We start from the raw sequence: 22,697 nt of genomic DNA on the forward strand, positions 1-22,697 counted from the left end.
CGGCTGTATCCTCAGACGGTGCCTCTTCAGAGAAGGGAAGGGCGGTGTGCATTTGTCTAATTATGGACAAGCTCGGCTGGAGGGCAGTGTTTTTCGTGGGCTGCACTATGCTGTCCGCTGCATCCAGAACGCCACAGTAAATAAAATCATAATTTTCCATTAAACTAACAGAATGTTATTTAATTATATCCTAACACATATAAAATTCCCATGTTTAGTGACTTAAATGCAGCCTGCCTTTTCAGTAATGTGTGGAGTTACGGAAGCAGCCAAGATCATGAGTAATTAAGCAGCAGTTTCCTATTGACACTGTTACTTGAGCTGCCTTTTCCTCTCTCACTGCCCTCAGATCGTGATGCTGAGAAATGAGGTGTGTGAGTGCCGTGCGTCAGGTGTGTTCCTGCGTCTCTCTGCTCAGGGCCTCATTGCAGAGAACAACATCCACTCCAACGGAGAGGCAGGGCTGGACATTAGGAAAGGGGCTGACCCTATAATATTGGTAACTGCAGCTGAAGTCCATATTTTTTAAAGATGCAAACAATAAGATATTATCTTAATATGAAGTCCAGTTACTAATTATTCTAAGATAGCAACTTGCGGGAGACTTTTAAATTATTCAGTGTATAAGGTCAAGAAGCTGCTTTATGTAAACAAACAGAGGTCCATAATAACCCAAATGATGAAGAGACAATAAAGCACAACAAAAATGATGCATTTGGTTAAAATGTTTGTAACATCAGTAGGTACATTTTGAAATGTAACTGCTGTCAGCTTGATCTTATTTTCTACTCTGATTTTACAGTCCCATTCTGTCTTTGATTCCGCAGTGCAACAGAATACATAGTGGTTTGCGTTCTGGGGTCGTTGTCCTTGGCAATGGGAAAGGTTCGATTCGAAGCAACCAGATCTATAACAACAAGGAAGCAGGCGTGTATATTCTTTTCAGCGGGAATCCTGTGGTCAGGTAGGTGGGACTCGGCAAACATCTTGCTTCTCAGGAATGTGTAATCCTCACTTTTCCCCAGAACTTGGATTGATAATCATTGTTTTCATACAGCATGTAGAAGTTTTTTTCAGTATGGACAAAAGACAGGATATTTTAGAGCGTTCTTTGGCTGCTGAGTACCACAGCAGGGGTTTTTCACAGTAGACATTTTAACTTTCATAGTAGAAACAATGTCTAGTTAATTGAAGGAAGTGCTGATAATCAGCCTTTAAGGGCATTTGTTCATCTTTTTATATAACGCTTAAAATCCTCTTTCTGCAAACACTTGTGGTATTGCATGGCTTGATAGGCAACTTAACTATCACCCACTGCTGCAGTACAATGGTACACAGTATGGTGTGATACATAACCTAGTATTTGGCAGTGAAAGTATGCTATTAGCTGTGTTACATAATGCTGTGAGATGGTGATGCTAGGAGCGCGGGTGCTACCAGAAAAATATTTTCTCCCTTCCTACTCATATTTTCTCTTCTCTTCCTTAGTGGGAATCACATCTTCCAAGGCCAGGCAGCAGGGATTGCTATAAATGAGAATGGCAGAGGAATGATCACAGGTCAGTATGTGGGCCTGTCCCTTCGCCTTGTTTACATTACATATGAAACGCCAAATAGATTCTCTCTTGTCCCCCACTGATGTGTCACTTTATATAAAGTAGAGGCAATACTTGTACCAAATTAGTAACTTAATTTTTTTTTTACATATAAATATATTTTAATTCCAGAGAATGTGATCAGAGAGAACCAGTGGGGGGGTGTGGACATCCGCAGAGGGGGTGACCCCATCTTGAGGGACAACCACATCTGTTATGGCTACTCAGATGGCATGGTGGTGGGGGAGAGAGGCCGAGGACTTATTGAGGGAAACTATGTGTACTGTATGTAATTTCAGCATCCTGAATTAATCTCATCCTGTACACAGGAGATGCAAACATTTAATTTCCGCTCTTTCTCCTGTTTCTTCAGGTAACAAAGGCTGTGGTGTGTGGGTTATGTCGTCCAGTCTCCCACAGCTCCTGGGAAACTACATCACCCATAACTGTATGTATGGGCTGGCAGTGTTCTGCAGGAAGGACCCGGAGAACATCGAGGCCAGGGAGGGGAACTGGCCAGGGCAGGAAGGGATTGGTGGGGAAGGAGGCAGTGGTGAAAGAAGGGGAGTAGAGGGAGAAGGAAGAGAAGGACAGGAAAACTTGAATGAAGAGGGGGAACTGTTTGCATGGGAGAGCGATCTGGACAGCGAGGATGAGCGCCATTCTGCTCGTCGTTCCATCAGTGTGGCCCTGGTGGAGAGCAACTACATAAGCTACAATGGAGGTAGAAAATACACCTTTTGAGTATTACACTTTATCAAATACACAAAGTCACTCACTCCCCATCTTTACTTCTCCCTTTCTGTAGCAGTTGGTTTATACATGAAGAGCAGTGAGCCCCTGAATGTGTTCGCTAACCTCATAAACAGAAACCACGGTACAGGTATTGCTGTGCTGCAGAGCAGTCAGCTGACCCGGCTGGTTACAAACTGCATTCTTGAAAACGGTCGAGGCGGTGTTACAGTGGAGAAGGACTGCCGAGTGGAGCTTCGTGGTAATGGCATCTATGAAAACTGTGGTCCTGGTGTCAGTTTCACTGGTAATGGGCAGATTGTGGAGAATGATGTGGTTGGAAACCGAGGATACGGAATCCAGGTCTCAGGCAATGCTGACATCAAGGTGAGATGCAGTGAGGTGTGAACACACTTATTTCAAATACACTGAACAGAGCTACGTATTGAAATGTTAACAGGACACTCTTTGTTTTTGTTTTGTTTTTTATCTTTAGGTATTGCGCAACCGAGTCCAACCAGCACAGGGCTGTGGCATTGCTGTGCTAGGGCCAGTAAAAGGTGTGGTCTATGACAATCTCTTGTTCCAGGGCCACCCTGGAAACAAAAAAACACTGATACATCTGGATCCTGGCAATGATGGCTGTGTGTTGCGCAACAACAGTATTCTAAGGCATGATAACAGGTAAGTAGGCAACCAGTGGAAAGGGCCAAAGATTCAAAGACGATCAGTGGCTTTACTGTCTGTACTCTCTCAGTTTTATTCTGCTATACATAAAGGGGGCAACAATGGATATTTTTATAAGAATGACAAGACTGTGAAAGGGATCACTAGAGATGGACCTACCCAAACATGCAGCTTGCTTTGACTTACTGTTTCAGCTCATTGTCTGGCCCACAACTTACAATAGCTTCACAAAGCATTCACACCCTTTCACTGTTTTCACACTTTGTGATGTAGAATTACTTTTAAAACCATAAAATTGTCAAGTTATCAGTCTACACTCAGCCCAGTGTTGAAGTTAAAATGTTGCAAATCATTTCATTTTCAAAAGGATTCAGACCCTTAATTCAATAGTTTTGTAAAAACCTTTTGGCAACAGTTTACAGCTTTGAGTCATCTTGAATAAGTCTATACAAGCTACATGAAGAGGGCTGAACACTTTCTGAAGCAACTGTAAACGGGTTTGGTCTCAGTGCTCTCGTAGGTTCATTTTCAGCCTCAGGAGGCTGCTGTTTTCATTGAAGCTTTTGCTGTAAACTACCCGCTGAGCCTCAGACACATTTAGCCACTAACTGGTGAGCATAGTGGAGCACGTAGCAGAAGAGCCAGATATTTTCCTAAGGATATGGTAGAGATCAAAAATTAAAAGGTAAAAAAGTCATTATAGGATTTAACAGTTGCCACGTAGCCAGAAACACAACTCCTACTGAATGATAATGTTGCTCTGTAGCTGCTGTATGTGTAAATAAAATGTTTGCTGCTCGCCATACCAACTCTAGAAGTTGATGGAAAGTCAATGTCAGGTTCACATCTTGTTTCCACTGCTGCCAAATGGAGCAAAAAGATGTTGTAGAAAGTTCGGCATCTACAGTGCTTCTTGTTTTTGTGTGAATTTTCTGTCTGGAAAAATCCTTATTTACCATTTTAAAATCTTTTTGCATTTCTTTGTAGCCTTACATCTGCTCCTCCCTGGATTTTAGAAAACCCTCCTCCTCGTCCACTGGCCAGCCCCCCCTCTGGCCTCTCCTCATCCCAGTATCCTTCTCGACTTGGAATTTCCATGACGACCAGGATCAGCGCCACTGTGGAGAGCGGTTGCCACAGTGGCAGCATGTTCTGCTGCATCCTGTGAATACTGGTAAGCACTTACAAACCAAAACAATAGACTTTTGCACATGGTGTATTATCGTATGTTTTGGAGCACTCTGACCTTCCTCAGAGAAGACCCTACAACTGGGATGAACAAAGTGTACAAGACAAGGAAGAGGCTGCACCACTAAGGGAGCCATCCAGCTTCCCGAACAATAGACTGGCACATTTTGTAAAACTGCAATCAGATGTTTGTAATTTTATCATAAAATGCCAGTGCACTTATCAAATTCATCTAATGGCGTGAAGCTGGAGTACAGCACACTTGAGCAACACCATCATCCTGCATCTTAGACAACCATTTCTGTACTAAAGCACTTTTACATGCAGATGTCTTATCCATGTGCAGGACAGCTGCAGCTACTTTGGTTTTGTCATTTTGTTCCCAAGACTCCCTGCTTAGGAAGTGCACATTTATAAATCCTAACAGGAGTCAAAGGAATCAGAGACGCCAGCTTCAGCCATGCTACAAAATTAAGCTATGCCTTTATCTGTGCAGATTCTCAGTCATCCAGGTCATAGTAAACCGCAACCGAAATAACCTTGGAAATCAACTGGACTTGGATAATGATAATGTTGCTCTGTAGCTGCTGTATGTGTAAATAAAATGTTTGCTGCTCGCCATACCAACTCTAGAAGTTGATGGAAAGTCAATGTCAGGTTCACATCTTGTTTCCACTGCTGCCAAATGGAGGAAAAAGATGTTGTAGAAAGTTCAGCATCTACAGTGCTTCTTGTTTTTGTGTGAATTTTCTGTCTGGAAAAATCCTTATTTACCATTTTAAAATCTTTTTGCATTTCTTTGTAGCCTTACATCTGCTCCTCCCTGGATTTTAGAAAACCCTCCTCCTCGTCCACTGGCCAGCCCCCCCTCTGGCCTCTCCTCATCCCAGTATCCTTCTCGACTTGGAATTTCCATGACGACCAGGATCAGCGCCACTGTGGAGAGCGGTTGCCACAGTGGCAGCATGTTCTGCTGCATCCTGTGAATACTGGTAAGCACTTACAAACCAAAACAATAGACTTTTGCACATGGTGTATTATCGTATGTTTTGGAGCACTCTGACCTTCCTCAGAGAAGACCCTACAACTGGGATGAACAAAGTGTACAAGACAAGGAAGAGGCTGCACCACTAAGGGAGCCATCCAGCTTCCCGAACAATAGACTGGCACATTTTGTAAAACTGCAATCAGATGTTTGTAATTTTATCATAAAATGCCAGTGCACTTATCAAATTCATCTAATGGCGTGAAGCTGGAGTACAGCACACTTGAGCAACACCATCATCCTGCATCTTAGACAACCATTTCTGTACTAAAGCACTTTTACATGCAGATGTCTTATCCATGTGCAGGACAGCTGCAGCTACTTTGGTTTTGTCATTTTGTTCCCAAGACTCCCTGCTTAGGAAGTGCACATTTATAAATCCTAACAGGAGTCAAAGGAATCAGAGACGCCAGCTTCAGCCATGCTACAAAATTAAGCTATGCCTTTATCTGTGCAGATTCTCAGTCATCCAGGTCATAGTAAACCGCAACCGAAATAACCTTGGAAATCAACTGGACTTGGATATCTAGATCGAAGACGTTTCACCTCTCATCCAGGAGGCTTCGTCGGAGATATTTATGATGATGAAGCCTCCTGGATGAGAGGTGAAACGTCTTCGATCTAGATATCCAAGTCCAGTTGATTTCCAAGGTTATTTCGGTTGCGGTAAGCTATGCCTTGTTTAACTTTCTAAACAGTTATTATAGCTAGGGAAGGAATAGCTATACTGTGACATGTGTATATAAAAAAAACCCCAAGCTTTAAGCCTGTTACACACAGCTCTTTTCCTGGTTGCTCTGTTTTTATATCATGTCACCTCAGTTCTTTTTGATTATTTTTTTTATTCAGTGAGTGGAGAAGTTAGTACAGATCAGCATGCTGCACAGTTACACACCAGGTCACAAAGACTTGAAATGTATAAAAGAGGTTTATTGTGTAATATGTGATGTCTCCAAATGTGCCTGTTTTAACTAGCTGGATGGTTCTGTCTAGAATTTGTTTACAACTCATTACTCCACATTTTTGTATCATCCACATTCTGTAACAAGATCATGTATAACAAAGTTAACCTCTTTGTCTACAAAATGCATTAATAAATGGCTCATTTGTGGTATTTCTATTTCTTAGAATTCTTTATCCAGTTCTTTTCTTGTTAGTCTTCAGTGCATCTTCTTTCGCTTCCGTCTCTCCACAAACTGATCATATTTGACCAGCGGTAGAACAACAGAGGCGTGCTTGTGTTTGTCTTGCAGCACAGCCTGATCGTCCTTCCCTTTGGCCGGTCTAGATAGGGTTAGTCCCATTGACTTTGCAACTTCAATCATCCTATCGGGAAAGATATGAACTAGGTAAACCAACACATATCCTCCACTGTACCTGATATTCACAGCCCTTAAATGGCGTGGCAACCATCTCTACACAACAAGAATGGTATGATTCACAGTACTCTGGGCTGAGTTGACACCACTGAATTTAACAGTGGCCTTCCTTTAAACACTAACATTAACCTAGTGCATATAAGTATAACATGCTACAACATAATGTGGTACACATAAAATAAAAAAACAATACATATACTAAAGTTTCTATGTAAGAATCCACACTTGGCTCCTTTTTTTTTTTTTTTACCTGGCCTCTGTGATTCCCAGGTCTCGATGCAGTAATGTCAGGTCAGCAGTCATGTGACCCATATGCAGTAGCAGGGCCAGGGAGTAAGCTGCTAATTTAGCACGCATTGATGTTGACACCATGTTGTGGATCCTAAAAGGTGTAGTGAAATTCACATGTTTATATGCAAGATAGAAAATCTTTGCAACAGGGAATGTGTTAACTGGACCTATGTACATCTCATGACGTGCTAATAGATCCCTTTCCAGAAAATACAGAAATTTAATTTAACCAAATCTAATTCTAGACATGCCATGGTTGTGAAATACATTCTGTTATACAAAGAAATTTCCATCATCATACCTGCCATTGTTGAAAGTTTCCACAGTAAATGTTCTGAACAGTTTGGTCTGAAGGATGCGAGGGCAGCCTTCCTCCTGCACAACTGCACATACAAATAGAATATGTATTTAGTATCTACATCTCAACCTTAAGTCGAGTAGGTTTATGGCAATATACAAAGAACTGTTTGGGAGGTAGCCATTTTGACACATACAGTAGTACCCAAAGTTTATGGATTTGAATGTAATTGGACAGACGTGAAGTCATACCACATGATTTTATCAATATTTTATGGAAAATCCTTTGCAATCAATGACTGCCTGAAGTCACAGAACCATCAAAACCAACACACACACACTATCTTCCCTGATGATGCTCTTAACTGTAATGAAGATAAACATTACTCACACTTGCGGCTGATGCTCTTCTGCCGTGCCATTTTTAGGAGCAGAGAAAGATAAAAAGCGCAGCGTGCTATTTTATCTCTGGCTTCCCCTACAGCTGGCATGCTCTCTAAGTGCTTCACCACATACAGAGACCTTAAAAAAGTACAAACAAAAATGAGATTGCTAGGAAACACATGCAGCTTAATAAAATGCTTCAGCAAGTATGGCCCCTGTGTCGCCTCACCCGCCGTCATCTCTCATCTTCTTCAGCTCCACGGGAGTGAGTGCTGCCATCTTGGAACCAGCCTGCTCCAAAGCACTAAACTCCACTGGACTCAGGACTGTGGATATTAGTTAAGAATCGAAATCGGAGCAAAATAATTCTTGCATTCAACAGTGGCGCACACACACACACAAAGCAAGTGAAAGATACGATCATCAAATGGGTAGACATCCTCAGGTCTGTCTGCATCTGTGTTGCAGGTAGGCAGGTGGAGAGCCAGGTCTCCTTGGGACTCTGTCTCAGCCACTTCCTGCTGTAAAGCTGAAGGCAGGGAAAAGAAAATTGACAGAATTTGACACAACAACCGAAGATATGGAAAGAAAGTTGACTACTCAAGCTGCCAGGAATAAAAAGTTAGCTTTGTCTTCTCTATAAACTGAATTCTGAGATTTCTTGACGGCATTAACTATTTCTTTATTGCAGACTACTGGCATCCTTACTCAGTGACTTGGACACTTGGACTATGTAGCTTACCTTCCAGACCCTTCTGGTCGATCACAGTGCTGGCAGCCTTAGCCACTGCATGGTGCAGGGCATCAGCTCCCACCTGATTCAGCTTGCGAGAGCTCAGAGCTCTCTTCTGTTTGCTGGTGCCAAATGCCTCAATCAACAAGTCAACCTAAAGAAAAAACATTGAAATAAAACATTAACATCAAGTGTCATCTTCTTTTAGCCAAGTTGTCTCTTATTCTAAGATCAACAGGGCAAACTACCTTGTCTCTGTAGGTCTGAGTAGTGTCCTGGGGGTTTGAGGCCTCTGTTGTCTCCCCTGGTGGAAAAAAAGAGCATTTTCATTGACAAAGTCAAAAAGAGATTCTAAGCAAACAAGCATTTTCCTGTAAAAAAGATAATGATCTGATCATGATTGAAAATGATCAATAATGTGGGCTACATTGATTACTTATACAGAGGCAAGAAAGAGGAGGTGAAGCATTGGAAATTACCTGGTTTTCTACATGATTTTTTTTTTATAAAATGTGATCTGACTTTCATCTAAGTCACAAGTATGGATGGCAAGCTGTCAGGGTCCAGCAGCAGTATATCAGCCCCAACTCCCAGTACTTTACTGTTGGGATGATGTTTTCATGTTGGTATGAGATTACCTTTTTAGCTCCATACTGAGTGCTGCATGTTCTTCACAAACAATTCAACCTCAGTCACCGAAACATTTTCCCAGTAATGTTTCAACTTTAGACACATTGCAGTTTCTTTTTTTGGACAGTATCATCTCTCCATGAAACATGTTTTCATGTTTCATACCAGCATAAAAATATAATGGTATTGGTATATTCACTTACTTTTTCTTGCTACCGTAAGCACCCATAAACCATTGATGCCACATTCAGTATCATAACCAGTGCATGCTGGTGACTGTTTTCTGTTTACCTGGTATAACAGGTTGCATGTTGAACAGCTGAGCTTTGTGCACCTCCATCTGCATAGTCTGTTTGTCCAACACTCCAACATAATATCTAAACAAACATCATATTTATTATTAATCCTCTTCATGGTCTCAGGACTAATTTCTTGAAACATATTAAAATAACTTACTTGCAAAGGTTGTTGCATTTCAGTGAAGCCGTTCCAAAATTATTCCCAACATAGGACAATCTGTCTGATTCAGCAACCTAGAAAGAGGAAAACACAAAGCAGCACTCATGAAAGTAACTGAAGGCAGAGCAACACAACCTGAACAAGTCATTTTACTGAGAGTAGATAGAGTGAAAATGCATAGTATAATGAATGCAAGTAGATTCTTTCTCACCAGTATCCGCCTGCTCTTTTTCCTGGGGTTACCCTCATCTGCGCTCTTGTACATCGTGAATTCAAGTTTGTCTGCATTTCTGACGCTACCGTTTGTAAAACGGACTGTGACACAGAAAGACACTGTATATAACTTGGGAATATACCAAGGGAATATATAAGACATTTATGATTACACAGAGGTGTGAATTTAATCTAACTAAAGGTTCAAAGTCTTTATTTGTCATATGCACGGTTAGGAAACACGTTTCCCTGTAAAGCAGCAGCAGCTGGTTGCACTATGCAATCTTTGTGAACTTTAAACTAAATTTATATGAAAATAAGAACTTTATATATTACAACACAACTATAACCTATATAGTTGGTAACCTATAACCTATATTATACACACTACTGAACAAGGAGTCCTGCTGCTCGCACCCACGTGTACAATATAAATAGGTCTTTAAAATAGAAAAGATAAGAAGAACACGATAGTTACTGGCACGATTACGAACAAAATTTCATAAAAGAGCAAATAAATAAAACTAATAAAGGATTGTCACCTATAAATGCTTTATCAGAATCGGTCTCCTCTCCACAACACACTAGCGAACAGGAAGCAGCCATATTTGTTGTCATGTGTTTCCAAATGATGCAAGAGGTTTCACACCTTTGTACCTCCGTCCTCGTCGGGATTCTCGTTATCCTCCCAGAGGGTTGGGCAGCACGGTAAGTGTAGAGCTTCTCTTTCTTTCTTTTTAATTGATGGGTGACATTAATATCTTATGTTTACTCATGAATGATGATTGACAATCCACTCAGGATGAACGCGTGGCGTGAAGATATACTCTTGACACTGTCTACACTCTTTGGATTTACAGGCTCTGATGTTACAGCAGCGGCGCCCTGTGGAGGAATGGTTGAATTGCAGCACTTCACATCGGCGAGGTCATAGACATGGCAGTGAAGCACAACGCCACCCTGTGAGTCTGGATGGGAAAACCTGTCTGAGATGGGAAATTATTACAGATTATAACACATGCATGTTGGACCCGGATAGTGTTTAGCAATTTGGATCTGTATGAATGGTTGTTAGAACTGACTCCGCATGGGCGGTGAAACTGGCAAAAGCGTCCATATGTTTGAGACAAACGGCCTCTATGATTGCACATCAAGGCAGATTTCGCCACTACAGATAGACCTTTAAGTACGAGTAAACTGTTAGTAGTGGACTGCAAAGGACGATAGTACGTAGCAGCAGAAATGCGTGTCCAGGTCTAGCTACGTTTGATGGAAACGCTGTACACTTGGTCAATCCAGGTGACCGTATCCTTGTGTTGTAACGTTAGCTAACAGGCTGCTCTGTGGTCGGCTAATTCTAGCCTTGTCAAATAACTAACTAACGTTAGTATTTGGAGCCCTGTTCTGTGTCTTGTTACCTACGCTTGGGATATTTAAGGTAATGTTAGTTAGATATCACTGTCTCTCTACTTTAAAATAATATAACTAATTCTGTGTTTTGTTAAGTTAGCTAGTTGCATTAGCCACATAGTCCCGTGTTAGCTAATGTGATTTGCTAGCCGTGTAGTACCATCTAACACTGCAGAGTACAGGGCTAACGTTATGCTCTGTAACCACTGTGTTATCAATGCAGTTATAACTATATACCTTATGCACAAGTAAACAGTTGGACTAACAAATTTCACAGTACACTTTGGTTGTTTTGTTCACAGTCTGTCCTCATAATATAAACACCTCCTCAACCAAAGCTAGCATACAAAAAGCATCTTCATCTGTACTAACCCTCCCTCAAATCGCACCTTTACATCCATCTGCTCCGTCCCTGCCCTCATTATAGACTTCCATTATAATACAGCCATCTTAGGCTGCAGCTGCTGGTGTTTTTATTGTCAGAGAATCTGTGGAGCCCAATTTCAGGTTTTGTCCAATCAAAAGATCAAACCTCAGAGACATACCATTTACAATAATAAATCAAAGAGAATTATCAAATCTTCACACTTTAGCAGCTGCAAATATTTGATATATTTGCACAGCAATGGGCTTAAAAGATTAATCAGCCATGAAAACTCTGACCAATTAATGTTGTAACCATTTCATCTGTTTAACTGTCTTGTCACTTGTTTTTGCCTTATCACCATTATACCCTTTTAACCTTTTTACCTGTGTTTTTAGGGCCATGGATTTCCCAGGGCACTTTGAGCAGATCTTCCAGCAGCTAAACTATCAACGTGTCCATGGTCAGCTGTGTGATTGTGTCATCGTAGTTGGCAGCCGACACTTTAAGGCCCACCGTTCAGTATTGGCAGCCTGCAGCACTCATTTCAGAGCCCTGTTCACTGTTGCAGAGGGAGATGCCAGCATGAACATGATCCAGCTAGACAGCGAGGTCAGAATCATAATAATATGGTGTCAAAGAGGGAAAGGGTGATAGTATAACATTAAATATTTATAGTGACGACACTGGCAAAGTCTGTCATTCATTAAAAACTCTGACACTTGTGTCTTGCTACCATTTCAGATAAACAGGATCAAACAAATACTTATTTACTTGCAGGTGGTGACAGCTGAAGCTTTTGCTTCTCTGGTGGACATGATGTACACATCAACACTGATGCTGGGGGAGAGCAACGTCATGGATATCCTCCTTGCAGCCTCGCATCTGCACCTTAACAATGTAGTTAAGGCCTGCAAACACTACCTGACCACGCGGACCCTGCCTATGTCTCCTTCATCAGACAGACCCACCCATAACCACCCCCAGCAGGACCAGCAGAGGCACAGGCAACAGCAGCAGCAAGTAGCAGACTTAGCATTGAACCCTACTCTGGCAGCTAATGCTAACCTTGCAGCAAACACTGCCACATCTAAGTTGCAGCGCTCCTTCCTTCTTCAGCAGCTGGGGCTTAGCTTGGTGAGCTCAGCTTTGGGTGGGATGGAGGAGGATGGGGCGGGAAATGTAGTTGGCAGTAGAGGGGTGGAACAGAGAGCCCCTTTCCCCATCCGAAGATTCCACAAACGCAAGCCCTCACTTGTGCTGGGCCTGTCAGAGGAGAGACCCAGGCAGAGGCAGCGCCCCTCTGCTCCTAACCTGGGGCTGTTAGGAGAACAAGGCGTGAACGCAGAGCGAGATGAAAGAGGACTGCTTTCCCCGGACTCCCACAAGATGGGGGATGAGTCAAAATTGGATGCTGCAATTAGTGGCCTCGTAGGGGTGTCCCAGGATGACCTTCAGATGCCAAGCCAGTCTGACAGTGGACGCTGTGAGGGAGAGGACTTGGGGCGAATGCAGGGAGGGGTGAGCAAGGAGGAAGACATGGATGACCAGGACCATCAGGATAGCAGAGCAGGGGTCAAGATTAAATCAGGGACAGAGGAGGAGGAGGAGGCAGAAGAACAGGAGCAGAAGGTAACTAACTCCCATTTGGGCTCATGCTAGAACATTTTCATTATCCTTAACCTCTCTTACTTTTCTGTCAAGCTTGTTTGCACAAGTTTTTCAAATATAGTCAAGAAGATGTGACAGTCATGGAGATAGGCAAAATAAATGTATATACAGTATAATAGGTGACGTTAGACTGTCAGGTGTAAGAGAGGATGTTCACTGGACATTGACTTCCATTAACAACCCAGTAGCAGCTGTTTCAGTGTGAGAATTTGCGTACTAGCTAATGATATGCTATACAGTGGAACCTTGGATTGCGAGTATAATTCGTTCCGGCAACGTGCTCATAATCCAAAGCGCTCGTATATCAAAGCGAATTTCCCCATAAGAAATAATGGAAACTCATATGATTTGTTCCACACCCACTTATTCATATAAAAATGATTACAGTAATACAAAATACAGTGTAAAGTAAAAATAAAACAAATTAACCTGCACTTTACCTTTGAAAAGAATCGTGGCTGGCGTGAGGGTCCATTGTTGTGGTACAGATGTTGACTATATGAGTGAGGCACGAGAACCATCGGCTCAGTTGTGACGTGACGCTCGGCAGACAAAGCGTACGTACTACTCTTATTGCGAGACCTCGCTCGTTTATCGAATCAAAATTTTTGCTCGTCTTGCAAAACACTCACTTATTGGGTTACTCGCAATCCAAGGTTCCACTGTACATTACTGTGCCATAATACTATATGCAGATAAAGTCATAAAATTTACAAAACAACAGCAAACGTCTTAGTAAATTAGCCAAGACATGATGATGTTTACGAGGTGGACAGAATATTCATTTTCTGTTAGGTTTGTTGTAGCTATTTTTTATTTTTTGTTGTTTTGGGGATCTCCCAACTCATTCAGATTAAGGTAATTCTTCTGTCAAATAAGTGTTTTTCCCATTGTGGAGAAAGGCTGACTATCTGGTGAGTGCAACAGGTTTTAAATACGAATGTGTTTATACATGTGGTTCTTGCATAATCACCACAGAATAGTCTAACTTGTATGCATATGCAAATCATTCTGCTATAGTTTAATCACTGTCTTTGCTGGCTCTTTGACCTTTTAAAAATCAGATCCTCCCACTGCCTAAGATTAAACTCCTGTTTTGCTTTCTACAGGTGGTGGTTAAACGAGAGCCACTGAGCTCACCTGAGCCGCCAGACGAAATCAGCGATGTGACATCGCAGGCTGAAGGCAGCGACCCAGCTGAGCCTGGAGGTCATGAGGAGGAGGAGAAGGTGGAGCTGAGCCCAGAGAGTAGCGACCGCAGCTTCACCTCTGAACCCCAACCCAGCTCTGACTCTCTGCTGCAACCCAGCTCCCAGCTCCTCCTTAAGGGCACCATGGGAGGGCCCGGTGTCGGAGGAAGTTTTGGGTGTAATAGCGGATTAAATGGCAAACCTGGTTTTAGTATTTCTAGCTTCCTTAGCCCGAAGGATTTTGGAAATGGCGGTGCAGGGTTGGTTACTGGAGAAGACGAACTCCCTAACACAACAACTGGGGAGTCTGTGGCGCATCACTTCCTGCTCCCTGCTGAGACAGGAAGCTGCTGGGCCATCTGGCTCTGCTGCTTCTTCTCTTCTGCAGTCAGGTCCGCTCAGAGGTGAGAGTCGAAATGGTTTTGGAGACGGCCTGCAGCCTGATTCCCTATTTCTCCGCCCCATGCATGATGGTTTGGGGACCTCCAGAGGAAATGGGGGAAGTGTGAGTGGAGGACGTGGAGGGGTAGATCCCTTTGGTTTGGATTTCCAGCACTCTAGTTTAGGGCTTCACTCTCTGGGGCGACCTTCACGAGGGGCTGGAGGGGCAACCACTGCAACTCTGGGCTATCCAGGTTACAGACGTATCGCTCCAAAAATGACCACTGGCATGGGAGGAGACGAAGGAGTAGGCGGTGTTCTTCAAGATGCTGCCTCTTCTTCCTCAAGTCTGGCAAGTCCCTTGCTTCTCAACGAAAATGGTGGTGGGTATGAGATAAACAGCGGAAGGCCCACCTCCCTCCCCCCTCAGCTGACACGAGCTTCAGCTGATGTCTTGTCCAAGTGCAAGAAGGCTCTGTCGGAGCACAATGTCCTGGTGGTCGAAGGAGCCCGGAAATACGCCTGTAAAATCTGTTGCAAAACCTTCCTCACTCTGACTGACTGCAAGAAACACATCCGCGTCCATACAGGAGAGAAACCTTACGCCTGTCTCAAGTGTGGAAAGCGCTTCAGCCAGTCCTCCCACCTATACAAGCATTCCAAGACCACCTGTCTGCGCTGGCAGAACAGTAACATGTCCAATGCCCTGCTGTAGGACCAAGATGACTGCATCAAGGTAGAGGGAGACAATAAGACGGATATTTTGGTAATCGGTGATGGGATGAATTTACATACTCAAAAATGCTTTGACTCTTCAGAAGCTGTCACAGAGCAGCTGGATCTGATCGGCTGTTTTGTGCAAACTAATCAGTCCTGGTGAAAGACCAAAGACAGTGATGATATTGTGATCCTGCATTTTTTTTCCAGGTGACACCAACACTATCAAATCAGCAAGTTATTGTAAACACAAGTAGCCTGTAGAGAAATAGCGATGCGGGGAATGCAAACATGCCATTATCTGTTGCTACGGAGTCTTTAGAGAGTACCACAGATGTACACCGTATACATCCCTGTTAAGAATATCATATGAATATTATGATGATTTTTCACTGTGTCAAAACATGCAGCACTTGACCCAGGCCAGCCTAGGCTTGGCTTTTAAAGCAGCCACACTGTTGGCTATATCGTGTTTTTTAAAAAACAATTGCCGCTTTTGTAGTTAAGTGAAGTTTAGAAATGCTGAGGTGATCGCTTAGTGCTGGACATCTAGAGTTTGTGAAAGGAAGTTTGACTCGGTCTTTACTACACTCAGTTTGCAAATCAGAGGCAGCTGTGCAGCTCCATCATTAAGATTGGATATGATGTAAAATAATGTGCTTATGTGTAGATTTTCTATTGCACATTTGTAAAACATGTAGCAGCATCCCACACCACACTGTCCCAAATGGGCACGTTGACTGTGCTTTGTTCTGTGAAGGGCAGTGATATAGACAGTGTACATTATTGCCTCAGATTAAGTTTGAACACCAGTTGTAACGCCTGCAAGTACTGAAAACTACTGAACTCGTTGCCTTACAGAAGAACATTGTACATGCACATTGAGAGCCACTGTACCTGAGTCAAAATCCTCATGAGTTCAACACACCTGGCCAATAAAGCTGATTCTAATATGTTATCGGCAAGCCAGTATTGGCTTGCCATGCTAACGTTAGAATACAGCTGTTGCTGAGGTCAGCATGCTGTATATAGCATGAATGAATACGGACTGCTCTGCAAGTGGATGAAGTTAATGCTAGATCATAAACTCTGATGCTGATTGTTTGCCCCCTCAGTCCAGGGGAATATCAAAAAACACAGGTGGGAAAGCCGATCAGTTGGACCATAATGATTAGCAATCCGACTGATTCATTTTGAATATTTACTGGCGCTCCTGAAGCAGTAAGATATGGCTGAAGAGAGAGATGTACGCTGGGAGCGGAAGAGGGCAGCAGTGCAGGAGGGACAGGTCAGATGAACAGTACAGAGGTAATCTACTATAGTATTACTTTATTTAATTAAAAAAAAAATGCACTGAAATGTTAACTTATCAAGTACTATACACCTGATTCCTCTATTGACTGAAGAGATGAAATTTGAAGCCACTGACTTTGTGGACCAGGACAGGAGCCCCCCCATACAAACAGCTCATCATCTCTTACTAGCTGATTATGGATTTTTATGCATAATCAACATTGTCTTATGTGAATTGATGTGAGATGTTTGTTTTTTGTAGTAGCCTGTGAGTCCAGTAATGTGAGCTCAGTTAAAGGTAAGAATGTCTGGCAGTGGAATACAGTTTCCTACAGGATATCGAGGATACTGACGTTCAATGCATGTTGAAAAGATGCTTTAAAAATGTAAATATTGCAGTTATGTAGTTTTTTTTTTTTAATCATTTTTCTCTTGGAGAAGAGACTAAACAACTCCTGAAGAACTGAACATTGTGTACGCTTGCTACTGTACTTGATATTAGTACTTTATACATGTCTCTTTATACATCTAATGTTACATCTGAATCAAAAGCACTTAGACAAATCAGTCTCCTTTATAACTAATATGTTTACTGGAATGTTGAACTATGAAATTGTTGCCATTTTGCAACTGCCCAACTCTTAACAGTCCTCAAAGGTTTTGTCTTCTGTAACGTTAGCTTTATTTTGGCTTAGCATTTTTGTTGTTCTTTGCAGGCAATCACTCATATTGTCTGCAAAGCCAGAAAGTCATTCATTTCTAGAAGAATGTTTCACATGGCTTATCTAAGATTCAAAAAGAACAGACAAAGATTTTGCGTCTCATAGAAAATAACATTTTTAAATCAACCCAGTTTGGGATGACTGACCTCCAGCGAGTTGTAAATAAGAGCAGCTTCACTGGTAGTTGGTTAATTCAATCAGAGTTCATCCAGTGTTGTAAAGTTCTTTTTTTTTAGTAAACTGGAGTGGGGAAAAACTTTTAAGTATGACTGCTTTTTTGTATACTTTATTGCTTGCTGTATTGTCATCTACAAGTCAACGAGCATCACATTGTCATTGCTTCTGTTTCTAGTTGGCACTTCATTGTACTGTAGAGTCAGCACATTGTTAGCTTGTACAAAACAACAGCTTTATTTGACACATTAATGGATAATTGTGACATTTGACTTCAGAGGAGAAGAATTGCCTTGTAGGACGATCTCCCTGTAAACATAAGCTAGCCTACCGTTTGCTATGTGATTCTCAACACCGTGGAATTGGCATTAAAATCTTTGAACCACTGATGGTTCAGATTTGAATGTGACACCTGTTCCTCTGTGTTGCCTGCTCAAATTCAGCCCCTGTTTGTTGTTTATGGAAAGAGCTTGCTATGGAAATCAGCTTGAGTTGTAGCGGTAGTCCTCCAAAACAGCTTCTGTGTCTCACACAGTGGCGTAGTAGCAATTATAATGGTGCTCTTTTCTATAGCTGTTGCATAAACAGCTATAGAAAGCCAATGATCAAATGTGAATCTCTAAAAAAAAATGCACTGACTGTATTACCCCTGTATGAATACACCAAATTGTTGATATAAAAGGCTTAAATAGATTATGAAAGTCACTGCCTTATGCCCTGTAGCTTGAAAAGCTGGACTTTTGTTGTTATGCCAAATCAGAAGGATTTCTGTTTTTCCTGTATAGGTAACATAGTGTAACCATGAGAGGACTAAATGTGTCTCTTTACTGTTGAAGGCTATGAAGATTGTATTGTATGTTCAGCTGTTGTATAGACTAAATTAAAAAATGAAATGAATGTTGTTGCTGGTGACATGTTTATGAAATAGCACAGACATGAGACAAGAATGAGAGAATCAAATTTTATTTTACATATTGAACAGAAGGAAGAGTGAAAAGTAAAAGAAATAAGGAAAGATGATATAAAAAAAAATACAGGTTTTATTTTACCTTTACAAAATAATTATGCAAGTTGAACTAATGGTCCAGTTCTCCGAGTGGCACTGGTTTCTTCTCACAGCTTCAACTCTTTGATCATTGGCTCACCCCGCAGACCAAGGAGGAGGTTGTTAGCTGCCAGGGCAGACATGGCATTACGGGTGGTGTAGGAGGCACTAGCAATATGTGGTAGAATCACTGTGGGAAGGAGGAATTATAGAGAAATTATGGGCAGTGAGAACGGTGCATGGTGGTTAACATCAAAACCAGCCATTTTTAAGGCAGTTAAACTAATTGAAGTCTGACAGACTAACCACAGTTTTTCTGGGTAAAGAGTGGGTGGCTGGTTGGAAGGGGCTCAGGGACAGTGACATCCAGTCCAGCTGCTGCAATCTGACCAGTAGATAGAGCCTCATATAGGTCTTCTTGGTTCACTACACCACCTCTGACGCAACAGAGAAACCAAAATCATAACATGGGTGGTGTATTGTCGTTCTCAGTCGATTTGCATCATTAATCGATGTGTTTTAAAGCTTCACTAAAATGCTGTTTCACTTAATACCTGCTTGTGTTGATAAAGATGGAGGTATTTTTCATTTTGGAGAACAGGTCCTTGTTGCAGATCTCCTTTGTTTCCGGTGTTAAAGCACAGCATACAGCTAGGAAATCTGACTGCATTGCCAGCTCATCCAAAGATACTACACCAAGGAAAAGGTTTGTTGATATCATATGACATAAAACGTCTGAGAGCAAACTGTCTATACAAACAGTTTAGTTCTATTAACATCTCTGAATGTCCCTGTTTGAGATCAGGATATGGAAGGTCAGCAGAGATTACATGAATTCTGTGTTTGACTACCCAGTGCAGGAAACTTCTCCATCTTTTTCATAGCAGACATTTTGACTTGTCATAGTATGTACAGTAAAGGTATTAGTAATAACATTACAATGTCTCTGTTGAATTCAAGTGTCTCACTAGCTCAAGACATTGTGACAGTGAACCAACATGCACAACACCAGAACCCTGAAACCAAAGCAGCTAAATGGAATTCAGTTCTCATTGTTTTTATTATTTACACCAATGCTTTTCCTAAATGTCCTTGGCACAACAAAGGTAGACAATGTCAAAACGGCCTTAAATCTGGTCCTTACCATACTCTGCATTGATGGCACTGGCCAGCTCAGGCCTGGGGGCCATGTCTGTGTAGATGAACTTCTTTACTTTGAAAGGTGCCAGACGCTCAGCGATCGCCACACCTTCAAGCACAAGCACACATTGTAAGGTGTATTAGACTGACAGAAATGGCAGTTTGGTGGTAAGATGATGTTTCAGACATTGTATGCTCACCGATCCTTCCTAGGCCAAGAATACCCACAGTGCTGTTGGCCAGCTCATATCCACAGAGCCACAAAGTTCTCCATGTCCCCCAGCCACCACTACAACAAATGAGAGTGAGTTAGAGATTTATTTGTGTCTGCATGTTTTAAATAGGATTTTTGCATCTCTGTGTCTGTACATTTTGTGAATGTGTGTGTGTGTGTGTGTGTGTGTGTGTGTGTGTGTGTGGGTGTGTGTGTGTGTGTGTCTTGGCTTCATGTGTGGCCTCTATGAGCCTCCTGGAGGTTGTGAGCAGCAGAGCTACTGTCAGCTCTGCCACAGCATCTGTCAGAACATCTGGGGTATAACCAACACGGATTCCTCTGATCCATGAGAGAAATACACGCACATACAAAAATTACACAGTCATACATACATGTCACTAGGTGTGATCACTATGCCTTTTTTCACATATTGTGCAGACACACAAGTATGCACACAATACAGAAATATATTGACAGGGTCACCTTTTCTTCAGTTCCTCCAAAGAAAGATGGTCAAAACCCACTGACATAGTACTAAGGACCTTCAGGTTTGGACCTGCAGGAGTACATTGCACATGCAAATATAAACATGAGAGACTGTTCATTGCATGTAGGCTATTTAAGTGGCTCAAAGACTATCCTCAGACCTGCAGCGTCTAAAAGTTCTGCATCAATCTTCTCGGTCAGCACACAGAGCAGACCGTCAACGCCTCTGACCTTCTGAAGCAACTCCTTCCTGGGCACAGGGACATCGTCTGAGTCCCAAAGCTCAAACTGCACCCTGGAAAAACAGAAACAAAGACTGAAGTTGCAATCTTTTTTTTTTTTTTATCCACTGAAGGAAATTCATTGGCCATCGCTGAAAAAAAAATAGCAATGACAAAATATACAAAGTAATACAACAGATTTCAGATATATCAGGGATTCTTATGCAGTTAATGCTCCTATTTAGATATAGAGTATCCCAAGCTATGCATTATATATTGTGATATAGTGTATGTCCCAGTATTGACAGGAAGGTGCAGTGAAACATCTTCATTTCTGTTGTGGGGGAATACACTTTAAGCTGCAGTCTTATCTGATCAGCCTGAGGGCAAACATTAGCAGTGCTGTTTACTCATAGTAAATGATGAACTGTACAAAGTTTATATTCAGGCTAAAGGTATCACAGTCACATCAGCTACAGAAGGTATTTTCTGGTCATACAAGATGTTCTATATGAAAACTGTTCATTTAAAGTGAATTAACAGGAAACATGACTCACTGTCCAGATTCACGGAGGATCTTCAGACCCTCAGGTGGGATCTGGCGGGCGACATACACCCGTGGTAGGTTAGACATTTCCCTCTGCACATTGCCTGTTAGACCTCTAGTGATATTCAGTGGAGTAACGGTGATCCGTTGAAGCCGACACAGCGCCACACGACTGCACCACATTGCCAGGAGAGAGTAAAGCAGATGTTTGTAAGCTGGACGTGTACTTTGGAGTTTAACATCTGTTGTGTTGTCTGCATGTGCATGATCTTGGCTCTTGTTCAGGGGGGAGGTTCTTGTGTGTGTCTTCGACCAATATGATTAGAGGGAGGGTGTCTCTAAAGTCTGAAGGTAAGGGATACTGTCCCAGACCAACCTGTAATACAAAACAGTCAAATCTTTGTCCATCTTTGGGATTAAGTGTCTATACTGTTTATATACACAAATTATACAAGCATATTATAGACAGCAGTAGACTTGTATTTTCCTTACATTAGTCCCCAGAATGACAGGTAGCATGATGTAAATATTTTACTGGCTGCTGACCTTTGTTTCTTTAAACAGTTGAAGCCCCACACATAGTTTTCTGTTTTGTTTAAATGATTGTCACAGAGCAGTCAAACAGCTGAGAACTGATTTAGAAAAAAAACAGATGTACCTAGATAACAATAATAAATATGTTACCAAAAACTAAAATATTTGTTTTTGCAACTGCCTTATACAAAAATAATGCAATATTTTTAAAGGTTTGACATTGTTTCTTTTTGTTGTCACTACTGTTGAGAGTCTGTCCTCCTGTGAAACACGACAGTATACATTGTTTGTGTGAGGACTTGTTGGTAAACAAACAACACCATGTGTAGCAGGACTGTCCATATTGTATCTGGACATAATGGTTGAACTCAGTAGCTGCTTTTAAAGACACCGTAGGCCTGTGTAAGATGCATTTACTGTAAATGTAACAGGCTGGATCAGAAGGAGAGAAGTGTAAAGACCCCTACTGAAATTTCTACGTAAAACAGACCTTGAAGACACTTATTGTACTGTAGGTTGTGAGGATTTCAGACAGAAGTTGAGACAGGCTTTGGGTGGTCAGGAAGAACTTCCAGATGACTGGGAAAATACAGCAGAAGTGATCAGGGAGACAGGTAGGAAGGTGCTAGGTGTGTCATCTGGAAGGAGGAAAGAAGATAAGGAAACATGGTGGTGGAACGAGGAAGTAGAGGACAGCATTCAGAGGAAGAGGCTAGCTAAAAAGAAGTGGAACGTAGAAAGGATAGAAGAAAGTATACAGGATTACAAGAAATTGCAGCATAGAGTGAAGAGGGAGGTGGCAATGGCCAAACAGAAAGCATATGATGAGTTGTATGCCAGGTTAGACACGAGGGAAGGTGAGAAGGACTTGTACAGATTAGCGAGACAGAGAGCTAGAGATGGGAAGGATGTGCAACAGATTAAAGACAATGGAAAGGTGCTAACAAGTGAGGAG

At 42.0% G+C, this 22,697-nt stretch overlaps 4 protein-coding genes across 5 annotated transcripts in view; 2 read left to right on the forward strand and 2 right to left on the reverse strand.

Moving 5' to 3' along the window:
- The window catches only part of fbxo10 (F-box protein 10), a 7,357-nt gene extending 2,628 nt beyond the window's left edge, over window positions 1-4,729 (forward strand). Inside the window, exons 4-12 of the mRNA XM_020596979.1 lie at window positions 5-136; window positions 350-499; window positions 828-964; window positions 1,489-1,559; window positions 1,728-1,880; window positions 1,969-2,319; window positions 2,404-2,714; window positions 2,824-3,011; window positions 4,002-4,729. Coding sequence (XP_020452635.1) covers window positions 5-136; window positions 350-499; window positions 828-964; window positions 1,489-1,559; window positions 1,728-1,880; window positions 1,969-2,319; window positions 2,404-2,714; window positions 2,824-3,011; window positions 4,002-4,182 — 1,674 coding nt within the window. The 3' untranslated portion in view covers window positions 4,183-4,729. The remainder of the gene's footprint in view (window positions 1-4; window positions 137-349; window positions 500-827; window positions 965-1,488; window positions 1,560-1,727; window positions 1,881-1,968; window positions 2,320-2,403; window positions 2,715-2,823; window positions 3,012-4,001) is intronic.
- Window positions 4,730-5,867: 1,138 nt separating this feature from the next.
- On the reverse strand, window positions 5,868-10,380 carry polr1e (RNA polymerase I subunit E). 2 transcript variants are annotated; one of them, XM_020597004.1, is made up of 12 exons: window positions 10,283-10,380; window positions 9,632-9,735; window positions 9,418-9,494; window positions 9,253-9,338; window positions 8,580-8,635; window positions 8,341-8,485; window positions 8,017-8,127; window positions 7,828-7,924; window positions 7,606-7,736; window positions 7,219-7,300; window positions 6,877-7,008; window positions 5,868-6,573 (listed from the first exon to the last, which is right to left on the reverse strand). In XM_020597004.1, exons 2-12 carry the CDS (start codon window positions 9,683-9,685, stop codon window positions 6,408-6,410), a joined length of 1,137 nt encoding a protein of 378 aa, XP_020452660.1. In that variant the 5' UTR covers window positions 9,686-9,735; window positions 10,283-10,380; the 3' UTR covers window positions 5,868-6,407. The 2 variants fall into 2 exon arrangements, with proteins under 2 accessions (XP_020452660.1, XP_020452659.1); XM_020597003.1 differs by lacking the exon at window positions 10,283-10,380 and adding an exon at window positions 10,176-10,276.
- Window positions 10,381-10,511: 131 nt separating this feature from the next.
- On the forward strand, window positions 10,512-18,425 carry zbtb5 (zinc finger and BTB domain containing 5). The gene is given in 5 exon segments (XM_020597005.1): window positions 10,512-10,595; window positions 11,806-12,019; window positions 12,188-13,039; window positions 14,188-14,595; window positions 14,597-18,425. Coding segments are annotated over 5 exon segments (2,268 nt in total). The 5' UTR covers window positions 10,512-10,569; the 3' UTR covers window positions 15,365-18,425.
- Window positions 18,426-18,600: 175 nt separating this feature from the next.
- grhprb (glyoxylate reductase/hydroxypyruvate reductase b) lies at window positions 18,601-21,695 on the reverse strand. The gene is made up of 9 exons (XM_020597105.1): window positions 21,219-21,695; window positions 20,602-20,735; window positions 20,438-20,510; window positions 20,177-20,293; window positions 19,941-20,029; window positions 19,745-19,849; window positions 19,155-19,290; window positions 18,907-19,037; window positions 18,601-18,790 (listed from the first exon to the last, which is right to left on the reverse strand). Exons 1-9 carry the CDS (start codon window positions 21,389-21,391, stop codon window positions 18,669-18,671), a joined length of 1,080 nt encoding a protein of 359 aa, XP_020452761.1. The 5' UTR covers window positions 21,392-21,695; the 3' UTR covers window positions 18,601-18,668.
- Window positions 21,696-22,697: the final 1,002 nt, after the last annotated feature.

Source organism: Monopterus albus, unplaced genomic scaffold (genome assembly GCF_001952655.1).
Source record: "Monopterus albus unplaced genomic scaffold, M_albus_1.0 scaffold32.1, whole genome shotgun sequence".
In the NCBI taxonomy this organism is placed as follows: Eukaryota; Metazoa; Chordata; class Actinopteri; order Synbranchiformes; family Synbranchidae; genus Monopterus; species Monopterus albus.

What these genes read in the sequence shown, in the direction of transcription:
- polr1e (XM_020597003.1), bottom strand. Translation starts at nt 10,251, where the DNA reads ATGACAACAAATATGGCTGCTTCCTGTTCGCTAGTGTGTTGTGGAGAG. An exon ending in TTCTGATAAAGCATTTATAG is followed by an intron (nt 9,736 to 10,175) that starts GTGACAATCCTT and finishes TCTGTGTCACAG; the next exon opens with TCCGTTTTACAAACGGTAGC. An exon ending in GAAACTTTCAACAATGGCAG is followed by an intron (nt 7,009 to 7,218) that starts GTATGATGATGG and finishes TACACCTTTTAG; the next exon opens with GATCCACAACATGGTGTCAA.
- grhprb (XM_020597105.1), bottom strand. Translation starts at nt 21,391, where the DNA reads ATGTGGTGCAGTCGTGTGGCGCTGTGTCGGCTTCAACGGATCACCGTT. An exon ending in ATCCTCCGTGAATCTGGACA is followed by an intron (nt 20,736 to 21,218) that starts GTGAGTCATGTT and finishes CTGTTTTTCCAG; the next exon opens with GGTGCAGTTTGAGCTTTGGG. An exon ending in AGAACTTTTAGACGCTGCAG is followed by an intron (nt 20,511 to 20,601) that starts GTCTGAGGATAG and finishes GTACTCCTGCAG; the next exon opens with GTCCAAACCTGAAGGTCCTT.